Source organism: Pieris napi, chromosome 9 (assembly GCF_905475465.1).
Source record: "Pieris napi chromosome 9, ilPieNapi1.2, whole genome shotgun sequence".
Taxonomy (NCBI): Eukaryota; Metazoa; Arthropoda; class Insecta; order Lepidoptera; family Pieridae; genus Pieris; species Pieris napi.
In genome coordinates this window covers 1,122,937-1,146,394 of record NC_062242.1, presented here as the reverse complement: position 1 = coordinate 1,146,394, position 23,458 = coordinate 1,122,937, and the positions used below count along the sequence as shown (strand labels likewise).

Below are 23,458 nucleotides of genomic sequence, written 5' to 3'. Positions count from 1 at the left end.
GAGTTAGTTTTATGCTTAACTGATCTAGGTGTAACCTTAGTTAGTTTTTATATACATGAGATACGTAATCGTTTAAAATTAATCATTTATTCACTCAAATTATTCTAGTTGTCGATTGCGTAATGAACAATTTACATGCAAAACAATTGCTTAATTATTTTAAAATTTCCGGTGTATGTCATTTGAATAATGAATTATACATTTGAATTAATTAAATACACAACTGTCCTATACCGAAGTATGTTTGATATCAAATCATTATTTCTCATGTAAAGATAAATAAAACGCGCCGTTTGTCAAGGTGACCTTGAATCGCGAGCAGTCACATCGCAACGTAACGGCTCCCTATTGAATGTAAATTTCGCAAGGCCTTGTCCACGACTCGTAACTTATACCTGTCAAATGAAAACGATCTTGACAATAACATTAACGCCTTTATTATATTCTTAAGTAATTAATACTTATGTGGCACCACGTGGTGCCGCCATTTTGGAAAATAAATAGCAAGATGGCGTCGCGAGGCAGGCGAAAGTGCTCGATAATTATTATAAGCGACGGGAAGGCGTGCAAAAACGAAACCCGAGGATCTATGGCCGGGTAATGCACGCAATGCTTAGCTTGATTTATATCGCTCTCTTGTTTCCACCAGCTCAATTGTTCTTAGCTTTTATGTGCACGGAGCGCGCGATTCTGTTATTGTTTCCGACGGCCATGGGAACGCTGCATTTCTGTGACCTCTATACGTTATTGGCTTTTTATGTAAAGGAATTTTATATTAGTTGCATTGTACATTACTACTAACTAGCTACTGTGGTCTCTGGCAGAATGACCAGCGCTGTGGAACTTTTTGCTCCTCAGCATAATGCTGAGCCAGGGCCAATTACAACCACAGTACACACACATTGCACACTAGAAACGAACCGAATGGCAAAAGAACATTTCTTAATTTTAATTTCTAATTTTTATTGTTTGTGATGTCTTATTTTATTTTATGTTTTCTTTAAGTACTGTTATTTTGTGTGTTTATGTGTGTGTGTTTTTGTTTGTAATAAATGTTATGTCTATGTCTATGTCATTAGCTATTATAAGTGGCGGAGTAGGTATGTTGGTTTGATATATTCATTTATTCTATTAACACCACCTTTGAATTTCCAATACTGAATTGACGCACACATCTTATTATTCAGTCAGGTGATGATATAGTGAAATGATTTCATCCGCCTTGATCTGTTTACATTTTGATGCTTGTAAAAATAGTAGTTATTAAATGTAATGTATTACAAAAGAAGCTTCCGTAAATTCGTTGGAATGCAGACAAGAATCACGCCCACTCAAATTGCGTGATATTATTGGAATCTAAATACTAAAAATTCTTTGAAAACAACATCAAAACTTGTAAAGGTTAGGGCAACTTATTATTTATTCATGTGGCAAACAGTGTTTTTCTTGTAAATTTATTGGATATCTTTATGTTTTTTCTGTATACCGAGGTCAAATTTTAGATTTTATAAGAATTTGCTATCGCAACAAGAATTGTTAAAATTATTTGACATTGATATTGACCTACGCGTTCAGAATAGGCTTTGAATTTTATAAACTGTTAACTATAAAGAAAATTTTTATTGTTTTGTTATATCTGCAATATCGTGTAACTTAATTCGGAATTACAATACGGAGGCTCAGTTCTTTTTAATACTGTCCTGTAAGTAGAATTTACTGTTATACAGATCGAAACCTCATTACCCTACCAAAGAGTTTTCTTAAAGAACATTCTGGTTCATAAATACGTATTGTATTCAGTTTCGCATAATGTTGTTGAGAATCTCGTGACAGTACAACAAATCATCATTATGTTTATTTTATACAGAACATAAGTATAAAATACTAAATAATGTCGACTGGTATTATAAAGTATATTTTGTTTACACGCGAAGTTCGCTTGCCAAAACATTTGACCTCGTTCCCATGAAAGTAAGATCTCCGTAAACTCGTACGATTATTTTTAGACTTGCCAGACCTCCTCTATCTGTTTAATAACAGTGAGTTTTGCCAAGTTGAGGCTTGTTTAATACGTATACATCATCGCTAGTAAAATTTATGATAAACACAGTTGGTATAATGCTTTGGTACTATATTTGTAATCTATGAACTAGTATATTGGATAAGGAACGTAATTCAAGTATTACGTTACGCAATATTTGGAGATTATGGACCCCCCCCCCCCCATGTAACGCGCCGTAACGTTTTTCTGTACCGAAGTATAGTAAAACGTTTCGCGACCACCTAGTGACTCTTTATACCTAAAAATTAACCATTATGTGGTGTAAAGTACTGGAAAGTCGAAAATAATATTAACAATAACGCGTAATTAAATCCACCAAAATTCGTTACGTAAAACTTGAACGCTCCCCAAGTCACTAAATTTTACAAACATTAAATGAGATCCATCGGGTCATACATAATCCCATATTTAAACAACTATGACGCCGAAGGACCAAAATTTTCCTTAAGTCATCTTCCATATGGCCATTTTATCGTATGTTAGGAGTTATAGGTCCTTTATTGAGGATAAATAAAATAAATTTACTCGTAACAGCATCGTGAATTAATAAAATGCTTGATCCAGAATCTTAGTCATGATATCAGACAATGTGTGGAGGGTGCTCATTTCTCACGTACGAACCAGTTTGCAGACAGGTTTAGCCGCATACCGATCAAGAAAGGCACTCGCGGTGCCTTAAAGGGGAAAACAACGTGTTTTTTGCTTTGTCAAGTATGTCGACGGCTATTAGTCGGGACGTCGCGACACGTTGAAATAATAGCGGTTACGATAAAGATACTGCTAATTCACGTGAACTCTGATTTGAATTTGTTAGTCGAAACTTCTTTTGCCGGATTGTGGAATGGGCAAACATTCGTTTAATTATTAAACACTTAAAGTAACCACAAACATTTTCGTCAAGTTATACGATGTTTCTGACAGCTCAAACGTGTAGAATTTTTAACAATGTATGTTCGTGCTTCCGTTTGCATTATGCCCACAGTGAACTGCTATTCATACAAATCTATTATTACTATTCACGTTGTGTGATATTGGTTGTTACTTCGAAGCTGTTGTACGTCCAACGTTACGTACATATTGTTCTTTCAAATAGTCTTAATTTGTATATCTTTAACTTGGCCATCTATTTGGATTTTAACGATTTCTATGTATAAAATTACAATATTAGTGTCATACATAATCAGTAGTTAGGTAATTAATTCATCTCGAACACCTGTGAGAAATCTGCCCCAACTGGATAACCCAGACCGGTGTAAGCTGATGTAGAAATGTTTTACGCCAGTCCCAACGATGTCAGGCATTTATCTAAACTAAGCGGTGTAACTATAAATGTGGACTGTGCTAAGCCTTAATGGCTTGGCATCCAGGTACGCGAATATTCTAAACATAACGGCTCTAAACACGTTATTATACAAAGTATAGAGACATGACTTTTGGGCTAGTAAAACTATACTGGTGCTAGCGATGAAATAAGGCACACCCACTGAAGAATTATATCCGCTTTAATAATCAATAAATTTAACTGATCTCGTAAAATTTATCAAAATCGCTATACCAGTTTTGATATGGCCTGTTTGATTTAGCATATTTCACTTCAATGGACAGGTGATTATGCTAACCAGTCACTGCCGGTGCATATAATTATATTTTCTATTGCATAAGTTACAAACCGGTTTTAATAAAATGTCAAACGACGAGAGCCTTTAACAGCTGTTTCTCGATTTATTTAAGTGGCTTTTCGGAATTAATTGCTTGCAAAACCGCTTCACTTTAACATAAATTATATTCGTTAAGTATGTAAGTAAAATTAAACTCGATATAATTATTGGATATTGAAACGAATTAAGGTCGACTTTCTAATGAATCCGCGAAAAGCGATAAAACTTTACATATGCGGGTTTTTGCGAACTATTTGTGGATTTTAACGAATATGTGTGAATACTATGTAACACTTCGACTGTCTCCTGACTGAAATATAACCATAAATGCTTTTGAAACGTAGTCATAAAAATGTATGCGGGTTTTTTGCTAGGGTTAAAGCGAATCTCTTATAAATGCATATTATAGACTGATAGCCAGCTGCAAGTCGTTGACGATCGATGCGGGAAACAAAAATAGCTACAAATGTGGTTCTACTGACCACCTGCTTTACGCTCTCATAAGCCTCGGAAAAAATATACTTGTATTTGCAACTGTAGAAACTGATGAACATCTGTATATACATATAACAGGTTTTCACTATTTACTTTCTTCTTTACTAAAGCATCTCTACGCGATTCTGCTGTTATGATTCTAAGGATTCTATGAAATTCAACTAAAATATTTTTTTGATTCTATATGCTTATATTTCCGAAAATATACTGAAACTAATTTTATTTTTATTTTTGACTAGTATGCGTTATTCATACGGCGAACAGGTAGGAGCCACACCTGATTTAAAGCAATACCGGTGCCCATAGACACATTTGCTAGAGGGCTCGCAAGTGCGTTGCCGGCCTTTAAATGCGGTTTTACGTCGTCGCTCAGAATCTTACAAAACCTAATAACAATGCAAGATTGTTTCACGCACCTTTTACTGCCAAACAGGTTGTCAAAACTGGTTTTGAAGCCGTTGGCAACTTTTTTAAATATTTAACCTTTCCGGCCCTAGTTTCCATTTGTGGTTTTTATTTTAAATGTTTCCAGTTTCATTTTGCATAAATCTGAATGTTATTACCGCACGTTACTTTAGCAGGACGAAGAAACTATTTAACATAATTTGTTTTAATATTTCCAGGTACATCGCCTGAACGAGAACCTGCAGATTCTAACAAAAAAGGTATTTAAGTATTTTTATACAAAGTATAAATAATATTTGATCAGTTGGTTGGACATTATTGCGATGACCTGATAAATTTTAAATCCAAAACATTATGATAGGAATATATTGGAAGCAGCTTCAGGTATGAATTGAAGTTTAAAAACTTTGCGATTCGGACATCTTGAGATCTGAATACATATTAACGATGGAACGTTCAATAAATTTAAATACCAAATATGTATGTGTTATAAACGAACACTGTCGTCACGTTAACGCAACTGATTCATGTTTTTTAATACCATATTTGTTAGGGCGCGATTACTAGTAAACACAAAATGTACACATTTTTCCGTCCCACATAAAAATGTACAGGTTCTTTTGATAATAACCTTTAACGTAGTGTTAATAGTAATAATATCTTCTACACTATTGTTGTTCCATTAATTATTCCTATCTAAACAGAATTGGTTTGAGTCTACCAAGATCAATGTCTATTTAAATACCACGCTAATTTGTAGTAGCGTCTGCCTTAAGATTATTGATAATGGAAAATCCAGTTCATCATTTCACATTCAGATTGATTTCTTTGTTTGTTCGAGCGTCATCTGCGTATTTATGAGCACTTATGCTGCACAGCCGTCGTTTAAAATACAGAGGTCAAATCGGACGTTTAAATTTGTTATTGATATTAGTCTATCTAAATTTCAATGGGATCCCTTATAACGGGGTCATGTCGTTTTCGATAGTTTCTACATTATTCTTTGTTTCTTATCGTGCTCTTTTTCCTTCAATAATATTACGCTTGTTATTTTATTCATGTTTATCATGTATCGCTAGTGAGCTGCATATTTAAGTGGAACTTGTTTTAACGAGGTAAACTTTAAATGTAGGTTGGAGTAACTTGTTCTGTTTGCTTTTAAAATAACTTAAGTACTTAACAGATATGTCGAAGTAATTAATGTTTGTTTCATGAATGGATTTGTATTAATATCTCATGATTAGATTACTAATATCAAAAGTGGTTGATGTTAATACGTTTAAAGATATAGCTTTATTAAAGACATAATTTCCTTATGAAGTCATCAATATAGTTAAGTGTAAATTCTTGTCTTATTTATAGTTTTAATTTAATATTAAAACATCCTTCGTAGAATCGATAACAAGCTCTGGCTGAGAATGCGTCATCACGAATCTCATAATCTTTCTATAAATAATATATATGATGAATATTCATCGCACGAAACGCCCCAAACCATTTTATGGCGATACGAGAACCGGTCTCTCAATTTTTTGTCGATGTTGTTTAACTCGAGATCGTGCGTTCAGGCAATTACGATGGTTATGGCCGCAACTTTACGATAGAATGTATTTATGACCACCTGCTTAATAATGCGCGATCGAAGCTTGGACGGATATGATTAATCCCTGGCATGTATTTATTACTACAGGCACGTTTAGTCGATATGACTCGATAGTTTTACAGACGGGAATAGACGATGATACGACATCACGACGCCGACGTGAACAGGAACAATGAGACTTGTCAATCAACTGGCATAATAGATGGAAATGTTAATGGTTTTTGATTAGCCCGTCGAGTCATTCTATCACAATAGATGCTAACCTCATTTTCAAATTCCACTATTAATTAATGATTCGATATATTAAGTTTATCTGAGTGCATTCATACGTATGATAACGATATCAGGAGTAGGCAAATTGATGTATAATAACAAATATAACACAGATAACGACAAAAAATAATTAGTGATATACTATGTGATGAAACTTTTATAAAAGTGATCAACGTTAAATATGAAAAACTTTTTACAGCTGACATTGACGTGGCTAGTATATCACACTGAGGCAATTTGTAGAAAGTAATTATAACAATGTAAAGTAATAAAGGTCGGATAAGTGAATCAAATCTGTATCGTGTTATCTTACTATGAAAGTCGCCGGTGAAAGTCCAGTGCCACGTCTAATTCGCTCGACCAATAAATACGCTCATGACATAACGCATTCAAAACCGGTTTGCCTCTAATCTCGCTCGATTTTATTACTATTATTTAGTTAATCGTAGCAGACAAAATGTATGAGAACCTGGCTGGTTTACCTGCTCCTATTGTTGTTATCTTTTTCTGAAGACAAGGGTCGGCTGTTAAAGATAAATAAATTCGTAGCGCCCTTTCAAAAGATACTGTTATTTTTACCTGCTCCATGATATGGCATCTTTTGATGGCCTTCTACTGATTCGCTTGTCGATCTTATAATTTGCACATTTTATTCGGAAACTTTCAGTTTTTTATAAACTTTTGTTAGTAATGTCTGTGAGGTAATGATAGGCGTTGATAGTGAATACCGTTATAATTGGCAAGCTCCCGCACTCTGCGTTGGCAACACAACGGTGTGACAGTTGCCTTTATTGCATTAATGAGGCCGTATATCAAAGGTTCATTGCCCTTTACTAGGATGTTGTATGGTTGTGAGCTACATTACCTTTATTCATTACATCCATAGATAATTTCTTTGATCCTTATTCACAATCTAATCTATAACAACGTTATTGTTTATTGAAAAGTCATTTATAATAGTTATAAAGTTTCCCATAGTTCACGGTCACCTTCCACGGCACCTGTTTAATTCTACTAACTGGTAAATCAAGTTTGGGAACCAAGCGCAATTATGAAAGGTTTACTGTTTGCCCAATAGAAAGAGAATTTGTTTCGTTTGAATATTGTTTTATAGAGGCTATACAAAAACTTACCCGCATTTGTCGCCGCAAAATGATCAATATCTTTGAAGAGTATTTTTATATTATCATTCGTTTCATTTATATGAATAATAAAATGATTTTATTTAGTGTGCTTTGGTTGAACAAAACAATCTGGTCTTGTGAGAACAATACTAGAAATCTAGAACTATTTTTAATAATCATTAGGTTATACCTATGAAACATTTTATATAGCCATTAATAACTTAATAATAACTTTTTGGTTAAATATGGCACAATCGAGTGACGCATTTCTTGGCATTTAAAATTGTATTAAGTTCAGATTTTGTTTGGTTTCCTATTCTTAGCAAAGAATGCTAAGAAATTTACTGAGTGAGACAATGAAACATTTTCAACAAAACATTTGCGACAAAAATCCTTTCAATTCACTTGTAAGATTTCAGGGTAAATTAAAACTCATGAAAGGCCAAGATTGCAACACCTTACAATATTTCTCAATAACTTGTACAATAACCATATTAGGTAGCTGTCTTTACTGATATGAATCGAATCGTTTTCAAGATGGCCGTGGTCCACGAGTGTAGGTGGCTACTTTCTCCTAACGGTACCACCTCCGTCCCCTTCACCTCGTCCGCTCCGTAGAATTACCATAATATTGACGTTATCTTATGAGGTAACATGTATTTTACGTTATCCAATTTGCCTTCACCGACACATACGACAATATTTGTTCTGAGATCATGGAACAAGTTGCATGCATCACCTATTCATAAAGAGTGATAGATGTTCCTGTGATGACTTCCATTCCAAAATTTGTGAAATTGTTCTTACACCTTCAAAAACTGAATTCACTACTCTTTACTGACTTGATTTATATAATGTTTTCTTCCCTCAATAAACGCAAGCAATGCATCATATCAATAAATTTCTCTGAACTTTACCAAGGTACAAGTGAGCTCATATCGCTTGAGGTCATTCACGAGTAAAATAAAAGGTCGAGCCACGATCTTTGACGCTCGTTACAACACATCGAAAACGGGTTATTGATATATATTATGTATCAAATACGTAGGCGTTAATGTATGCGGTCGATAACTTCTTAACTCTAGCATGTAATGCTAATTAATGGGTGTATCTGAGTGATAAACGAATCGATAATAGCACGAAAATACGTGTATATTTATGATCAACTTCATGACTGAATAGCGTGCTTGTCGCATTTAAAATATAACGTCAATGATTATGAACGGCCGCCTTTGCCCGCCGTGGAAAGTTTTGGCTTCATGCCAAATCGTGTTTGTGTTCTTAGAATTGCATAAACTGCACTCCCGAGACTGATTAAACCGTGTCTTTAATTCGCATTCGACAGGGATTTATCTCGCATCCATAAATCAAATCGATTTCAATCACAATTGTATCGATAAAAAAAGTTATTGTTAGGTTGAATTTTTGAAAGCTCGATCACAAAGCGTGAAGGGACAAAAAATATAACAAAAAACGTTCGTTCACGACTGGTTCGGTGCGGTTGTGCGCATGGCCATGCCTTATTTCACTGTATAAAACGAAAGGCACATGTGCAGCAGATGTCGAGGGTTCTTTTTCAAATGTGTTATTACGCCTCCACCCTTTGCACCACCCCGTCAGTCACTGACCTCTATAGACGTGCTTCCATTGTTTTGACCTGTTTTCGAGCTTGTAGGATCAATTGATGTAACTCCTGACTCATATGTTATTAATGAATCTTCTTCTAATATGAATGCTTCATCTCACAAGTGTTTTAATTTAAGTGCACGCTATAAATATTACTCTGCGTGTGTTAACACGTGTTTCGTCCCGTGGTCCTTACACAAGGGATGCTTATACTATCATATTGAGAAACAGGTTCTCGTTTCAAGGTTATTTTTAACAGCTGCTGTTTCCAATTAGTTAGGATATTCGATACTATAATTGCTATTGATAAGGGCAAGTTATTTATACTAGTCAACATTAGCTTCATATTTAATCTTTAAAATATTCAAATTCTATGAATTCTTCTATCAAGACTTTTGTAAGTTATGGATGAAATAGGTAATGCACGTCTGCTAGTCGTTTCCTTCTCAATGCTCATTGCTAAAAGCATTAAAAAGTGTAGTAAAAGTTGTTTTGCGTTCTTGGCTTCCTTTTTGTATACCATTCACAGCCATTGTGAATCAAACAAATGGAACTGTTAAAGCAATGAATGCCAGCACTAAATTAAAGGCTTATTGCAATAAAATATAAACGCTTTCATATAACTACATGCCTAATTAAAATGAATTGGTATGAAATAAATCTAAGAGGATTCATAATAATAGAGTTACCTTGGGGATACTCCTGGCGGAATTTCCTTTTAATGAGCTTTGATAACGAGTTTTGTTGATTGCTCTACAGGCTTTCAAATTATTAAAAGACTTGTGGCTACTACAAAACAGGTGTCATCGACTGTTAACGACAATTTAAGCTTCATCAAATTAGCCGTTAACCAAGCTTAATTGATTTCATATATAATTGTTAATGTAATGTTTTATATAATAATCTATAAAGATAATATTACATATTCGAGTCTGAACAGCTGTTAGTGGAACAAAATGATCTCTTTATAACCCTCTCTAAATGAGTCTCAGCTTGATACAACTGTTATGCAAATATACTAAAAAGATTGCTTTTATCTGCCTGATTTCTTTGCTTCTATGAATATTAAATAAAAGCCCAGTGTCTTTACTACCTATCATGAGCCTTGTCCTCAGCTTTCGTCATCTCTTTCTTTGGTCACTTCGTTATAGGTTAATAGCTGATCAGCCATCCGTGCCTGAAATAAATTTTTATATTTGGATATTACCGGTTGAATATGATTTGTGTGAATTGGGTTATTAGGCTACACTGTACTTTGTTGCTTCGATTTAAACTTTGTTCTTATAAATCGAATACGCCAATCTCTCTCGGCATGTTTATAAATTGTGTGGAATCGAGTGCGCTAAAATTTGTAAACAGGGCGCGGTATTTGTCCTAAAATACTTCATACAGGAATTGAATCATTGCCAAGTGGTGTGCGTAGACGGCGGTCCGCGTCCGTAAACTTTATAAAATACGTCGCATTATTCACGTTCTTTTATATCTTTTATTTATTGTTAAGTTTTAACTACTGATATCATTATGACCTATATATCCTTTCTCATCTAAAAGCAGTGCTTGTGAGCAGTGTTGGCCTAGTGGTTTCAGCGTGCGACCCTCATCCCTGTGTGCACCAATGACTTTCTTTCTATGTGTGCAATTAACATTCGCTCGAACGGCGAAGGAAAACATCGTGACAAAACATACTTGCCTTAGACCAAAAATATCGACGGCGTGTGTCAGTCACTGGAGGCTAATCACCTACTTGCCTATTAGATTGACAATCATCATAAAACAGATACAGAAATCGGAAGCCCTAACAAGCTTGTAGCGCCACTGATTTTGTTTACATCTTATAACAGTTTTACTTATTAGACAATATAAATACGTTTAAAAATTTAATTTATTTCTTTACTAAGATGACTTTTAGAAGCAGAATTAAATAAAGTTTATAGGTAAAGTAATAAATAAACCTGCTTTAACAGTTTAAAGCAATTTATCACAAAAGTCGACGTTAGAAATGGCCACAAGTTTAGAGACTGCCACATCAAATAGACAGGTATCAATTGGATACCATATAACCCCTTATTCCCGCGAAATACCCAAAATAAATAATAAGAGGGGTTTATAGGTAAGCAGATTTGGGAACCCTGACACAGGTATTTTTTTTTAATCTTACACGTTATCATGAATAAACACTTTTTTTATTTTTAGATTAGATATTTCTGAGATAAACAGATAAACAAATAAGGAAAACGTAAGTAAGAACATGAGTAATGATTTAATTCCAAATCTTACCATTATAATGAATAAACACAATTTTTTTACTTTTTTTTATTTTAAGATGAGATAACTCTGAGATAAACAGAAAAACAAATAAGGAAAAAGTAAGTAAGAACATGAGTAACGATTATATTTGTGATTTATTTATCTCGTGTACACGGAGTCACCTTGAGATGACCTTCTAACAATATTAAAGTATTTATCTGCTATTTACACGATTGTTATAATTAAATGTACGTCTTTAATCTAAACAATAATTTATGAAAGGTTGTATGAGTAGAAAGCGTCCTCGAGAATTTAAATTTATTTTATACTTGAGAAATTTTGAGTAATAACTGTGAAATTTTACGTTTTAATTAAAATCTTAGTTATAATATCTAAATATACAGAATTATGTCTTTCTTTCATCGAAATCAAACCTATAACGTAGTAGGTGAACAAGTCCAATTAAAGGAATGTCATTGTTAGTTTTTATAAATTGCTCACGAGTTCGTGGAAATAACAGTTGATTACCACATTCTTCGCACGCTTGACCGTTTACACAATCGAGAATTCAAAGACTACAGAATGTACTCAAGTGGTCACAATATTGAGGTTACATATTTATGCTATGTCCATTATTTGTAATTTTTTTATATAACTGCGATATTACATACTTATATTTCATTACTTTATCAAACTGTCTATAAGTTGTGATATAAACTTTAAAGTTTAAATATTTTAAATTATTAAAATTTAAAGTATTCAACTATTATATATAACTATAATTGACAAAAACCTATAATTGACTGCGTGTCAATGTCGGAGTAGCATCTGTTTCGACATTCTTTTGTTTTTAAGAAACAAACAAATATAGAAGAAAAGTAAAAAAAAATATAACGTAGGTATATAAACTGTTCTACAGTTTCACAGATTATCACGTTAATTAATATATATTTATACACCTTAGTAACAAATAAGAGCAGTGTTGGCCTAGTGGCTTCAGCGTGTGACTCACATCCCTGAGGTCGTAGGTTCGATGCTCGGTTATGCACCAATCGATTTTCTGTCTATGTGCGCGTTTAACATTCGCTCGAACGGTGAAGTAAAACGTCATGAGGAAACCGGCTTACCTTTAAGACCCAAAAATTTGACAGCGTGTGTCAGGCACAGGAGGCTGATCACCTACTTGCCTATTAGATTGACAAATGAAACAGTTACAGAAATCTGAGGCCCAGACCTAAAAAGGTTGTAGCGCCACTGATTAATTTATTTTTATTAGTAATAAATAAGTAAGCAATACAATATTTAAATGATTACAAAATGTATTTAATGCTAGTAAAGTTTACTGTCTTTCTTTATTTATTTATCTATAAGTTCTAAAACAAAGTGTATGCATAAAATTATACCAGAACATATGACATCACAAATTTTACACACACATCAATAATTATATTAGAACATAAGCAAGCTAGCAAGGGAAAAATTAAACAAGCATCCACAAAGTAAAACAAAAAGAAATAATAACAAACTAAATGGAAACTCAAACCTCATTAAGAGCATGATAAACAAAGTTACGGTAACTTGGAATAATATATCAATATTTTCATCAATGTTAGTAATTAAGTTGTACGAGCGAGAGAGCCTATTCACTGGTCCATTAAAAGTAGCAGACAAGCAAGCCGTAGGTACGTATAGAAGACTTATAGTTCTAGTAACTCTAGGATTACAAAGAACGGAAAAGTGTGGGTACGTTAAGGCTAAATAGGCATAAACAGGAGAATAATTTTCCTATTTATCCCTATGTAGCTTAATGTCAAAGAATTGATTCGTCAATCAAGGATTTTATAATGAATTCACTATTTTAAGCTTGCTTCTGTTCAACGTTTATAATTTATTTACGTTTGAAACGGATGCGAGACTATTTACGTTCGGCTAACCCAGAAGAAGGTTATTCGCGTATACACATCGTAACGTAACTTTTTATTTCCAAGGTGCGTTTGCTCAGTAAAACCTAAACGTTTTTGTCGTGGGACTGCACCTGTCGGAAATACTCACTGAATCATACAAATTACAATTTATTATAACCAAGCACAAATCACATTTCTATATGGCACAGGAGGGTAGACACAAAAAACATAACTTTCTCACTCTTACAATCACTTCCTTCACATTTTGTTAAACTAAGGTCATCTTTATAGTGAGGTTGATAACTTTACCAGTTTTTGCCCCGTAAAGATATCTACCCTCATTTTTAGCAAAATGCTTTAAACTGAATGTTCTAAAAACCACCTATACACCATCGAATTCAATACAAGCCATTTACAAACTGAACTACGAAGGCGTACATTATAAAAAGATTTGAACACATTAATCAACGTTGTCGGGACCGTCTCCGGGGGATTAGCCGCCGGGATATTCTATTCTCCGTCAGTAATTAATAGCTTTTGGCAAATGAACGCTAGCACAAATAGGCATCGTGACGCCACATTGCAGTTGTGTAATGGTGTAATTAATTTAAGAACAATACGGGAATGGTAGTAATGTACTTAAGTCCTTACCAATATAACTATCATTTACATTAAGTTTCATAAAATGACGTGAGACAATGTATGGAAATAACTAACGAACTGTATAGATAAACAGACGGTTTTAATTGTTGACTGAACTGACTGATTTGATTCTTGTTCTTATACTGTAATAGTAGTAGTCTATTTGTAAATATTTTAATCGATGACTGTTTAATGTTGTGTGTTCTTTTCTATGTATAGTTTTGTATGTGATAAATGAAGTAATCTGTAATGGTAGCTTATTTAATATTTTGTTGTTAAATAATGATATACTTATAAAGTTTATAGAACTTAAATCAGCGTAAAGTAATTAACTAAAACATCAGAGCATAAGCACTATTCGACTGATAGACGTATAAGTACATTACAATACAGTGAAATAGGATTAGGTATGTCAATTAATTTTAAAATTGATGTAATTGAATGTGATAATAAATTAAAAATTGTTAATGAAATAAACAAGTTAAAAATCGTCTTTCGACACTTTGTTACCAACGCATCCTGTAACATTTGGACATGTAACACGCAGAGTGTAGGGCACAAGACATCGAGGCAGATGCTCGCAGGACCGATCAAGTAAAGGCCATTACGGGTCTTATCATCACCCAGGCGCAGAGGCTTGCCGATTACAGGGGTGAGTGAAGGAAGTGGTTTGGCGCCACTACCACGATATTCAGAAATGAACAGTGCGTCTGTAGAAGAAGAAGAACGTAATCGTTCAATGTTATTATTTTTTTCCTCTTCTATGTTCGCAAGATACCAGTCTAAGACGGGTAAGGAAATCATAAATCATAAACAACTTAATAATACCTCCAAATAGGACCTCATCTATGCAAGATCACCGAAGTGTAACTGAAAAGCAACTTTGTTTATTAAAACTATGAATTCTACCGGATTCATTACGAAGTCAAGAACCTCGACATTTAATTAAGCATGATTTATGGACGCCCACAGTTGCTAAGCAATGTCTGTTTCATTTAATAATAGTGAAACTTATGAATAAAAATAATAAATTATATCAAGGCTTTATGTAGACCTCTCAGAATACTGACTCAGACTTAAAAAAGAAATCGTGATCTCAATTTCCGGACTGTTAATTAATTCAATTGCAAATTTGGACCGGTTTTATTGGAATTTCGAAGGAGTTATATCAGTACGCTAATGGTACGACCTGTTCAGAATTACCTTTTAATGTTAATGTCTGTAACGATTATTAGTTCCCACGATTATTGTTCATTTGGAAGCATAATTGTGGGTAAATCATTTAATCCATTTTTAGCATTCGTTTTACTACGTAGCCTCATCTACAGTATATGAATAGTTAAAATTCCAAAGACAATATTTTGGTCATCGGTTTTATCATTCAGGATTTCTAGTATGTCGGATATTAATGTCAATTTGGTTGGGAAGTTATATAAATTATTTATTACTTTCAACTTTCACTGACGTTTAAAATGTTTATGTCACATAACATATAATAATAGCTTTACCTAGATTTTGTAACTTATTTGTTTGTCCCTCTATCAAATTTTAAATCTATATACAGTACAATAACATAGCTAATTATGTTAATTTTATTATCAACATGTTTTTGCAACCGGCTTTTATGAGAATAGAATCATAATATAGGTTTTCCTCTTCAGAACATTTACATATTCTATACATTATGGAATTGTTTTTAATTTATACATACGTAAGCATATGTTTTTATCATTTTCTCTATTAATATATATTTAAAGTAAAGTAAAACAACTGAGTAGCTGTCATAATCGTCACTCCCAAAATACTCAGATACGATTTTAAAGTTAAAAATATGTATCTCTAAAGTGAAAAAACTAAAATTGTAAAGCGTTAAGCTTATGTATTAAAGATTTGTGTGAATAATGTATTTTTTATATAACTCCTGAAACCGATTTCATTTGTATTGATCCAAGGTTCAATAAGTATTTGCATCACAACGGTAATCACTGTATTTACTTATAATTTTATAAATTGTTTATAAAACGTCTATATAAAATAAAATAACTAATAGTTGTAAGTAGTAACGCATTGTGTAATTCTTCTTTAAAATTCCTGTAACATCGTGATTATAAACCTTCCCTTTTTGACTCATTTTCGAGAATCTATTTAATAATAATGGTTTTTTAATATTGCTGTCTAAGGTTTATACATAATAATAATAATAACCTTAGATATCTGTATCTGTTTCATAATTATTTGTCAATCTAATATCCGTCGACTTTTGAGTCTAAGCAAGCCGGTTTCCTCGCGAAGTTTTCCTTCACCGTTCGACCGAATGTTAAATGCGCACATAGATAGAAATAAACTCCATTGGTGCACAGCCGGGAATCGAACTTACGACTTCAGGGATAGTCGCACGCTGAAGCCACTAGGCCAACACTGCTCGAGGTTTATAGCATTAATTATTACCAAACTTATTGTTACTATTAGAAATTGCATTACTCATAAATCTTTAACCACGATGACGACAAACATTTAGCGTTTCTAGCACACGACTCTTTATTGTTGATTAACAATAATGTAGGTTGAGAAAGTGAATGCACAATGGCGTCTGCGGAATACGAAGTTAGCTCTGTCCCGTTCATTGCGCAACTCGTCTATGGATAAAGTAGACTGCAGGCGTCATGCTCGTCACGCTTCAATACTCGACAAGAATAAAAAAAACAACGACAAAACTAAGGAGGCCTCCCACGCCACGTCGTCGCTTCATCTACTGTACATCATAATAGCGACCTATTGAACCATCAGAGATCATCTTTCATCGGTCACGATTCGGCCATTATGGAACACGAATGCGCAAAGCCATTCGGACGCGAAAACGAAACTATCTTGATCGTAAATCGCGCTACTGCAAATGTAAAGGAATGCTACTCTACTACAGTCGCTCTGGCCTACATAAAACTAGTCGATTTTCGCATGATATCGTTGGCCTTGCTTCGCCGTTTAACTGGCACTTAATTGAACGTATCGTTTTAATCACCTTACCTTTAAAATTCTCGATAGGCACGAAGTGAGTCATTAGTTCTTGCATTATTAAAACGCTACCACTGCGTTTTCTATGTAATTATTCAAACAATTATGAATTCAATGATGTCATCCGTGTACCGTTGTTAATACAATGGTCTCAGCGAAATGTAAACTAGAAATAATCTTCATGTAACATCTGAATAGCGTTTCCGCGAAGAATCTATTGTAAACAGGTAACAATCGTTTTTTCACACAAATATCGCATCGCACGGATTATTTATCGTTGGAATAAATCAATTGTCTCTCTCGCTTATTGTTAACAATAAAAAGTTATACATGGAATGTTTCTATATTAAAATTTTGACCTAATAAGTGTGCATCACGCAACTGAAAATGGTTGAACACATTCCTGTGACAAAGGAAATGCTGTATCAGTCATTTACAAGAATAATAATTCAAATAGCCCCCGGCGTCCCCTATCTACCGTCAATGTTTTCCTTTGATACGTGAATAAAAATGAAGAGGGTAACGGGAGGGCTGGCGTATTCTTTGCGGTCCCTCCCCGGCACAAGAGAAGGGTTGACGTAGAATTTCAATGCACACATCGACATGACACCTGTGTAAATCCACCATTCATAACAGCCATTGTATAAGGGCTAATATTGAATGATGAAAAACATTTCACATTGAATGTCACCAGCATAATATCAACCTAGTTTTGCAATCAGGTGTTTCATTCTATTTTGATTAAAAGCAATCAATTGAATTATTATGAAGGTATTAGTTGCAGCTGGTGCAGTGTAGGCCTAGTGGCTTCAGCATGCGACTATCATCCCTGAGGTCGTAGGTTCGATCCCGGCTGTGCACCAATGGACTTTCTTTCTATGTGCGCATTTAACATTAGCTCGAACGGTGAAGAAAAACATCGTGAGGGAACCGACATGTCCTTCTTGCCTATTAGATTAAAAAATGATCATGAAACAGATTCAGAAATCTGAGCAAACCTAAAGAGGTTGTAGCGCCACTGATATTTTCTTATTAGCTAAACTACAACATCGTTTAATATATTAGATTGACCCAAGTTCCATACAAGGCGTGATTCTGTGTACTATTGTCATATAAAAATTACAAATTTTCGTAACAAATTTGAAAGGGCCGCAAAAAGTAGACGAATTATTACGCTCTATATAAGAAATCAGCTGCTCAATAGGGTAGCCTTCTGTGAGAATAAATAACATAATGGATCGGCCCGGCGAGCGCGCGGGGTCTTATCGTTGCCATGGCAATCGCCTGGGAGCGGAAGCTTGGTACCGTTATTATATTAGACTTGGCTACGTGAAGATCAAAGACTCGAGTATTTAATAAAAGATAAGATGTGATGTTTAGCGAGCACACACAACATTGTGATAGCGATAAGATATCTAATTGAATCCCCTTATCAGCCGTTAAATTGGGGCAAGTCACGGCAAACATTTCCGTCGGTGATAAGCCGAATAAAAGTGATAACTCAGCGCTGCATAGAAACAAATCTTGTTACTATAAATAAAGATTAACTAATCAAAGTTTTCCCCGGTAGTGGCTCGATTCATGGGCGACAACGTAAACACAAGGATCGTTTAGTGGGTGGGCCTTACCCTTTCTCCCTCGGGCGAACTCCCCAGAGCCAGCTAAATTGTGACATTTTCAGCGCCTTTTCACAGTTAGCCTTGTGTGGTTTGAAATTTTATTTCGCAATAATAATATCAAACGAGATAAGGCGGTGTAATTGTCAGACAGGTTTTAAATCGGCTATTAAGACTATTATTTAAAAGGTCAGTAAGTAGGTAAGCGACCTTAAAACCAGTTCTTCAGGTTTACAATAATTTTATTGAGATGGTGCAGGTATACCTTTTATTTGTTTATTCATGATTTACTTGTATTAAACAGCGGTAATACAAAAGGGGTATCAAAAGCGTAAGTGTATAGGAAAAGATTAAACTTCAGAACTGAGAATATAATCTTTAAAGTACGATATTCGCACAGTTGAGAATTGGCAGAGTCACTGCGGACCAACGTATTTTAAAACGGTTACATGCACATTTCGCTAGATATCCGATAACAGAGCCCAGTGTAACGTGTCGAAACATTACTTGGCAAATATCCAAATTACCGTGCGGCAGCTATTTCTAAGGAAAACCCTTGATAACAGCTTTTAAGCGTTAATAGGAAAGACTTAATGCTTCGTGTTGTATAGGGTGGGATAGAGAGGATTTGAGCGGGTCGTCTGTGATGTATAGCGGGTTACCTCTGACCGATTTCATTCGATCACGATTTATTTTCCTACGCCTTTTTTCGCTTATACATTAAAACGTATGTTTTATTTATACTAAAGTGCATGGTCGCTGTTTAATTAGATGTGTATGCAGTAAACTGAGAGTGCCTATTCATTAAGTTTCGATTCCCACAATAAATATCGTCACACACAAACTGTCTACTCTTCATTTATAATGCCAGCGTAGACATAAATACTGCGCAATTGTACGACAGGAAATGTGTACTCAATTGTTTTGTATTAACGCACATTTGAATACTAAAATTGTTCATGTGGATTTCAGGGTATTGGTGGTACTGGTTAGACAAGTTCAGACTGAGGTCATAGGCTTTGGTACTTTGTAAGCTATTGCGGTTGCGAGCAGACGAGCAGGCATGTTTCATTTCGTATTACGTCTCCCCTTTCAAAGCGGCAGACTTTCATCATAATGAGCTTTCTGCCGTAGGCCTTAACCGCAACGCATCAGCGCAAAATCTCACTTGCTTGACTATCAAACATTGTACGATAAATAGTTTTCGTGCTTAATAATTTATGTACAATTGTTTCTAATAATGTATATGACATTGGTGGTATTTTCCGTCACAAAAACATTCTCTGTATATTTTCCTTAATGGAGAGGTAAATATTATTTTAAATATATTGTTGGATAGTTCATAACAATAGAGACATCAAGACAATAAGTAATTCTAATATATTAAATTATTTATTTATTTATTCTAATTATTAAAAAAAAAACTAAATTTCGCACCGATATTTACACATTTACGTTCTAATTGGGTACCTATTGTTTACGTTTCTTATCATAGGAACGAACGGAAAGCGTTTTCATTATTTTAGGTGATTACATTATAAATATTCACAACTCGCAGGGCGGACGGGCTCTACAAAATGGCTGCCGCAGGCGCGCTATTCGGCCGAGTCGTGACCGACTGGAATCCACGAGTTTGCCCGAACCCTCATCAATTATGCATGAATGCGACCGAACGGCAATGTTTACGAGACAATTTATTGCGCTGTGCGGTTTTTGACATACGATCGCTGACCGGTCTTGTGCTTGATAAGATGACGAAATAAGAATAAACAATCGTGAATATAATAACAATTTTTCCTTCATTAATTGTTTGTTTGACCCTCATAGTAATAGGTGAGTTGTAAAATAAATTAGATTTTAATGGACCATTCGATTATGGCACTATATGAACATACTATTATTTAGTTATACACAGTCGTAAACAAAGCGAATGCGAGGTATTTTTACAATGTCCATAAAATGTCATAATGATTCATTGTTATTGCATCACGCAGTCGTCAAATTAATTCAATCTATATCGTCTACGCCTCGTCGCAGCTGTGTTAGCTATTGATAACGTTGAATAACTCATTGTTCGAGCCAATCGCAAACATTCTGTGTTTGTAAACCTCTTTTCGTTTATAAAGTTTTCTCCCACGCGTCGCACGCTCGGACTTAAACACTTGACGTCACTACTAAATGCCGTTTTTATATCCGAGGTGAAAATGCATTTGCGCATCCCTGCCCTCGAAAGACCAGAATCTCTGCTGGGTGAGTAATACCCATTAAAATCGAGTAGTTCCTACAAAGCCAGATTGTGGCTCCGGTGTCGCTCTCACATTCTACCGAGGCCTCAACGGCATAGGAGGTAGAAGATGAGCATATCTTCTCCTATTTACTCTGTCTTTTAACCTAGGATTCGTCCTAGAACGCTCCCTTTCACTTCTAATTGCCTGCAAATTGATTTAATAAACAATTTATGTTATTTCGCGTAATATTTCAACTTTGACATTTCGTTGGCAGCTGTGCGCTAACAAATGACTGTTTATAATCTGTTCACAGACAATAAACGTAGTTACTTTTAGTTGTCCAATATACAATTATAATTGTCATCCTTATCATTTGACATTATTTAGATAATATACTTATCTAACACCAGGTTATCAACTGTTTGCGTTTCCTATCAACAAATTCCCGTCGTGTCGGTTTAGCACATTGCGATAGCGTATTTAGTTTTATTATGGCTATTTAGAACGTATTATTATTAAAATATGGGTTCACGGAGGTCGTTTGGAAATTGCACGTAACATTCGCATATAAACAAGATTAGCGCAAGGCCAAAACAGAAGTACCATGTTTTAAATGGCCCTACTAACGTACGTACGTTTACTTTCTCTAACAAACTTAAATCTAGTTTCCAGAGCTGTCAAACCATTTTTTCTGTATGAAGTTTGACATATTTGACAGCGCTCAAGGCGAGATACGAATTACCTTAGTCGTTCATAACCTTTTAATCTCTTAAAGTTGACTAAATAATGTTAAATTTCGTACCTGAATTGGTCAAACTATAATTAGAGATTTAATAAACAACTCTGTAGGCTGTAACACTGAAAAAGGTAATTAGCTTTTTACGCGACCAATCATCCGGCAAAAACACGCATTGTAACGCGGTCATGGAAAGTGTTGTAATTCAATCCTAAATCAAAACAGGTTTTTGCTCGGGTCTATTAATTCCAATAATAAGATATTAAACGTGAGAAATATTTGCTATTCCGCGTCATAAACAAAAGTCGTATAGACTTTACCGGAATAGTTGGATGTTTGCCAAATCGCTGGCAGTTGTTAAAGCACCCGGCATGTTGGTCAACGATCGATATTTTGTTTATGATGCTCTAAATTACACCACGGCTATAAATAAACGTTTATTTTCATCCGACGAAATTATGTTTTGCACTAAAATTCTTTGTTCCAAAGATAATGTTATCTTTTTGTAAACAACTTTATAATACATTCATTTAGTACTAATATCACGTAGCGATAAGTAGATTACTAAAGCAATTGTTTCATATTCCAGATAAGTAATGTTTTCATAAACACGTACATATTTTATCACAGAAATGGCCCTACTTAGAACTATTAATTAGTCGTATTACGGCCCACGGAGGCCGTTATATGTATGACCAAGTATTTTAGCACTTAAAATTTCCTTGCCACATACGATTTATTGACACGTTGCTAGTATTTCCAGTTACATAAAGCCATAAATGGTGTGTCATTACGCCAAAGTCGGACGCACATCGTGATTATCAACATCTGCTCTTCCTGTTATGTTATCGTAGCCGGTCTAGTGAATATATTGGTGGACGTATAGACGGGTGCTACATGCATTGCATTGCCGTCAGGTGCGCTCTCTGTATGCGCGGGGAGAGCTCCCCATTTCCATCCCTCTGCCCTCCTCACACCCGCATTGCCGTTCACTTGTTGCTACGTTGTGCTACGTCGAGCAGTGAGACTGGCGCCCCCCTGCCCCCCGCCCCACCGGCCACCACTTCTCCGCGTTTCAGTTCTTTGTGCGCCGCCGAGGCTTTAGCACGTCTGTTCTACTTTAAGCTACTTTCAGCATAGATCTTCTCTGTGCAATTAACGTGTAGCCTTCTAGAGCTGTGTGTGTGTGAGTGCAGGTGAACGCCTGGTTACTTCGTACAATTTCCTGACCGCATTCAAGGACGCAATCGTGTGGATTGTTTTTAATTTTCAACGGTCATCGCTGAGGATTCCTATTTTTAGCACGGATATATTTGTGTGACTTTGAAGTTTGAACGTTGTGATTTTTGATTAGATATTCTCCTCAATAAGATTAGTGTTTTATACATGGTCGTTGAAAACTGCATATAGCGTTAATATACCAACCAAAAGTGAGTATTAAACTTTTTAACCTGCTTACCTACTATAAATGTCTTGTGATGTCTCATACTTATTGGTCATAACTAAAAGTGTCTGTCATGTAATATTATTCGAGTACTCGATTATCAAACTGATTACAAAGATATTTAGCAATTAGGTACGTATTTTTAATTTAATAAAATCAATAATCAAACCCGAGCGCTAAATAATGCAAGATGAACCAACCAAGTTTATTTCAAGAACTTTCTAAAGGCGCAGAGGCTATCAAGAATCTAGTTATCGTATACTGAGTCACGAGCATTATATCGTGAGATGTTAAGAAGATTAGAGACCGCCTCCGCATTCTTCACATATACATTGCGCAATAGATTCTAGGTAAATAACGACGTAGAACAAATAATATTTCGC

The 23,458-nt window shown here is 34.8% G+C and overlaps 1 protein-coding gene across 5 annotated transcripts in view; it reads left to right on the top strand.

The window, feature by feature from the left end:
- LOC125052488 (lysine-specific demethylase 3A) overlaps positions 1 to 23,458 on the top strand; it is a 153,188-nt gene that overhangs the window by 111,658 nt on the left and 18,072 nt on the right. For all 5 annotated transcript variants that reach the window (XM_047653369.1, XM_047653368.1, XM_047653372.1 and 2 more), the window contains one exon: positions 4,839 to 4,880. In XM_047653369.1, the coding sequence (XP_047509325.1) occupies positions 4,839 to 4,880 (42 nt within the window). The remainder of the gene's footprint in view (positions 1 to 4,838; positions 4,881 to 23,458) is intronic.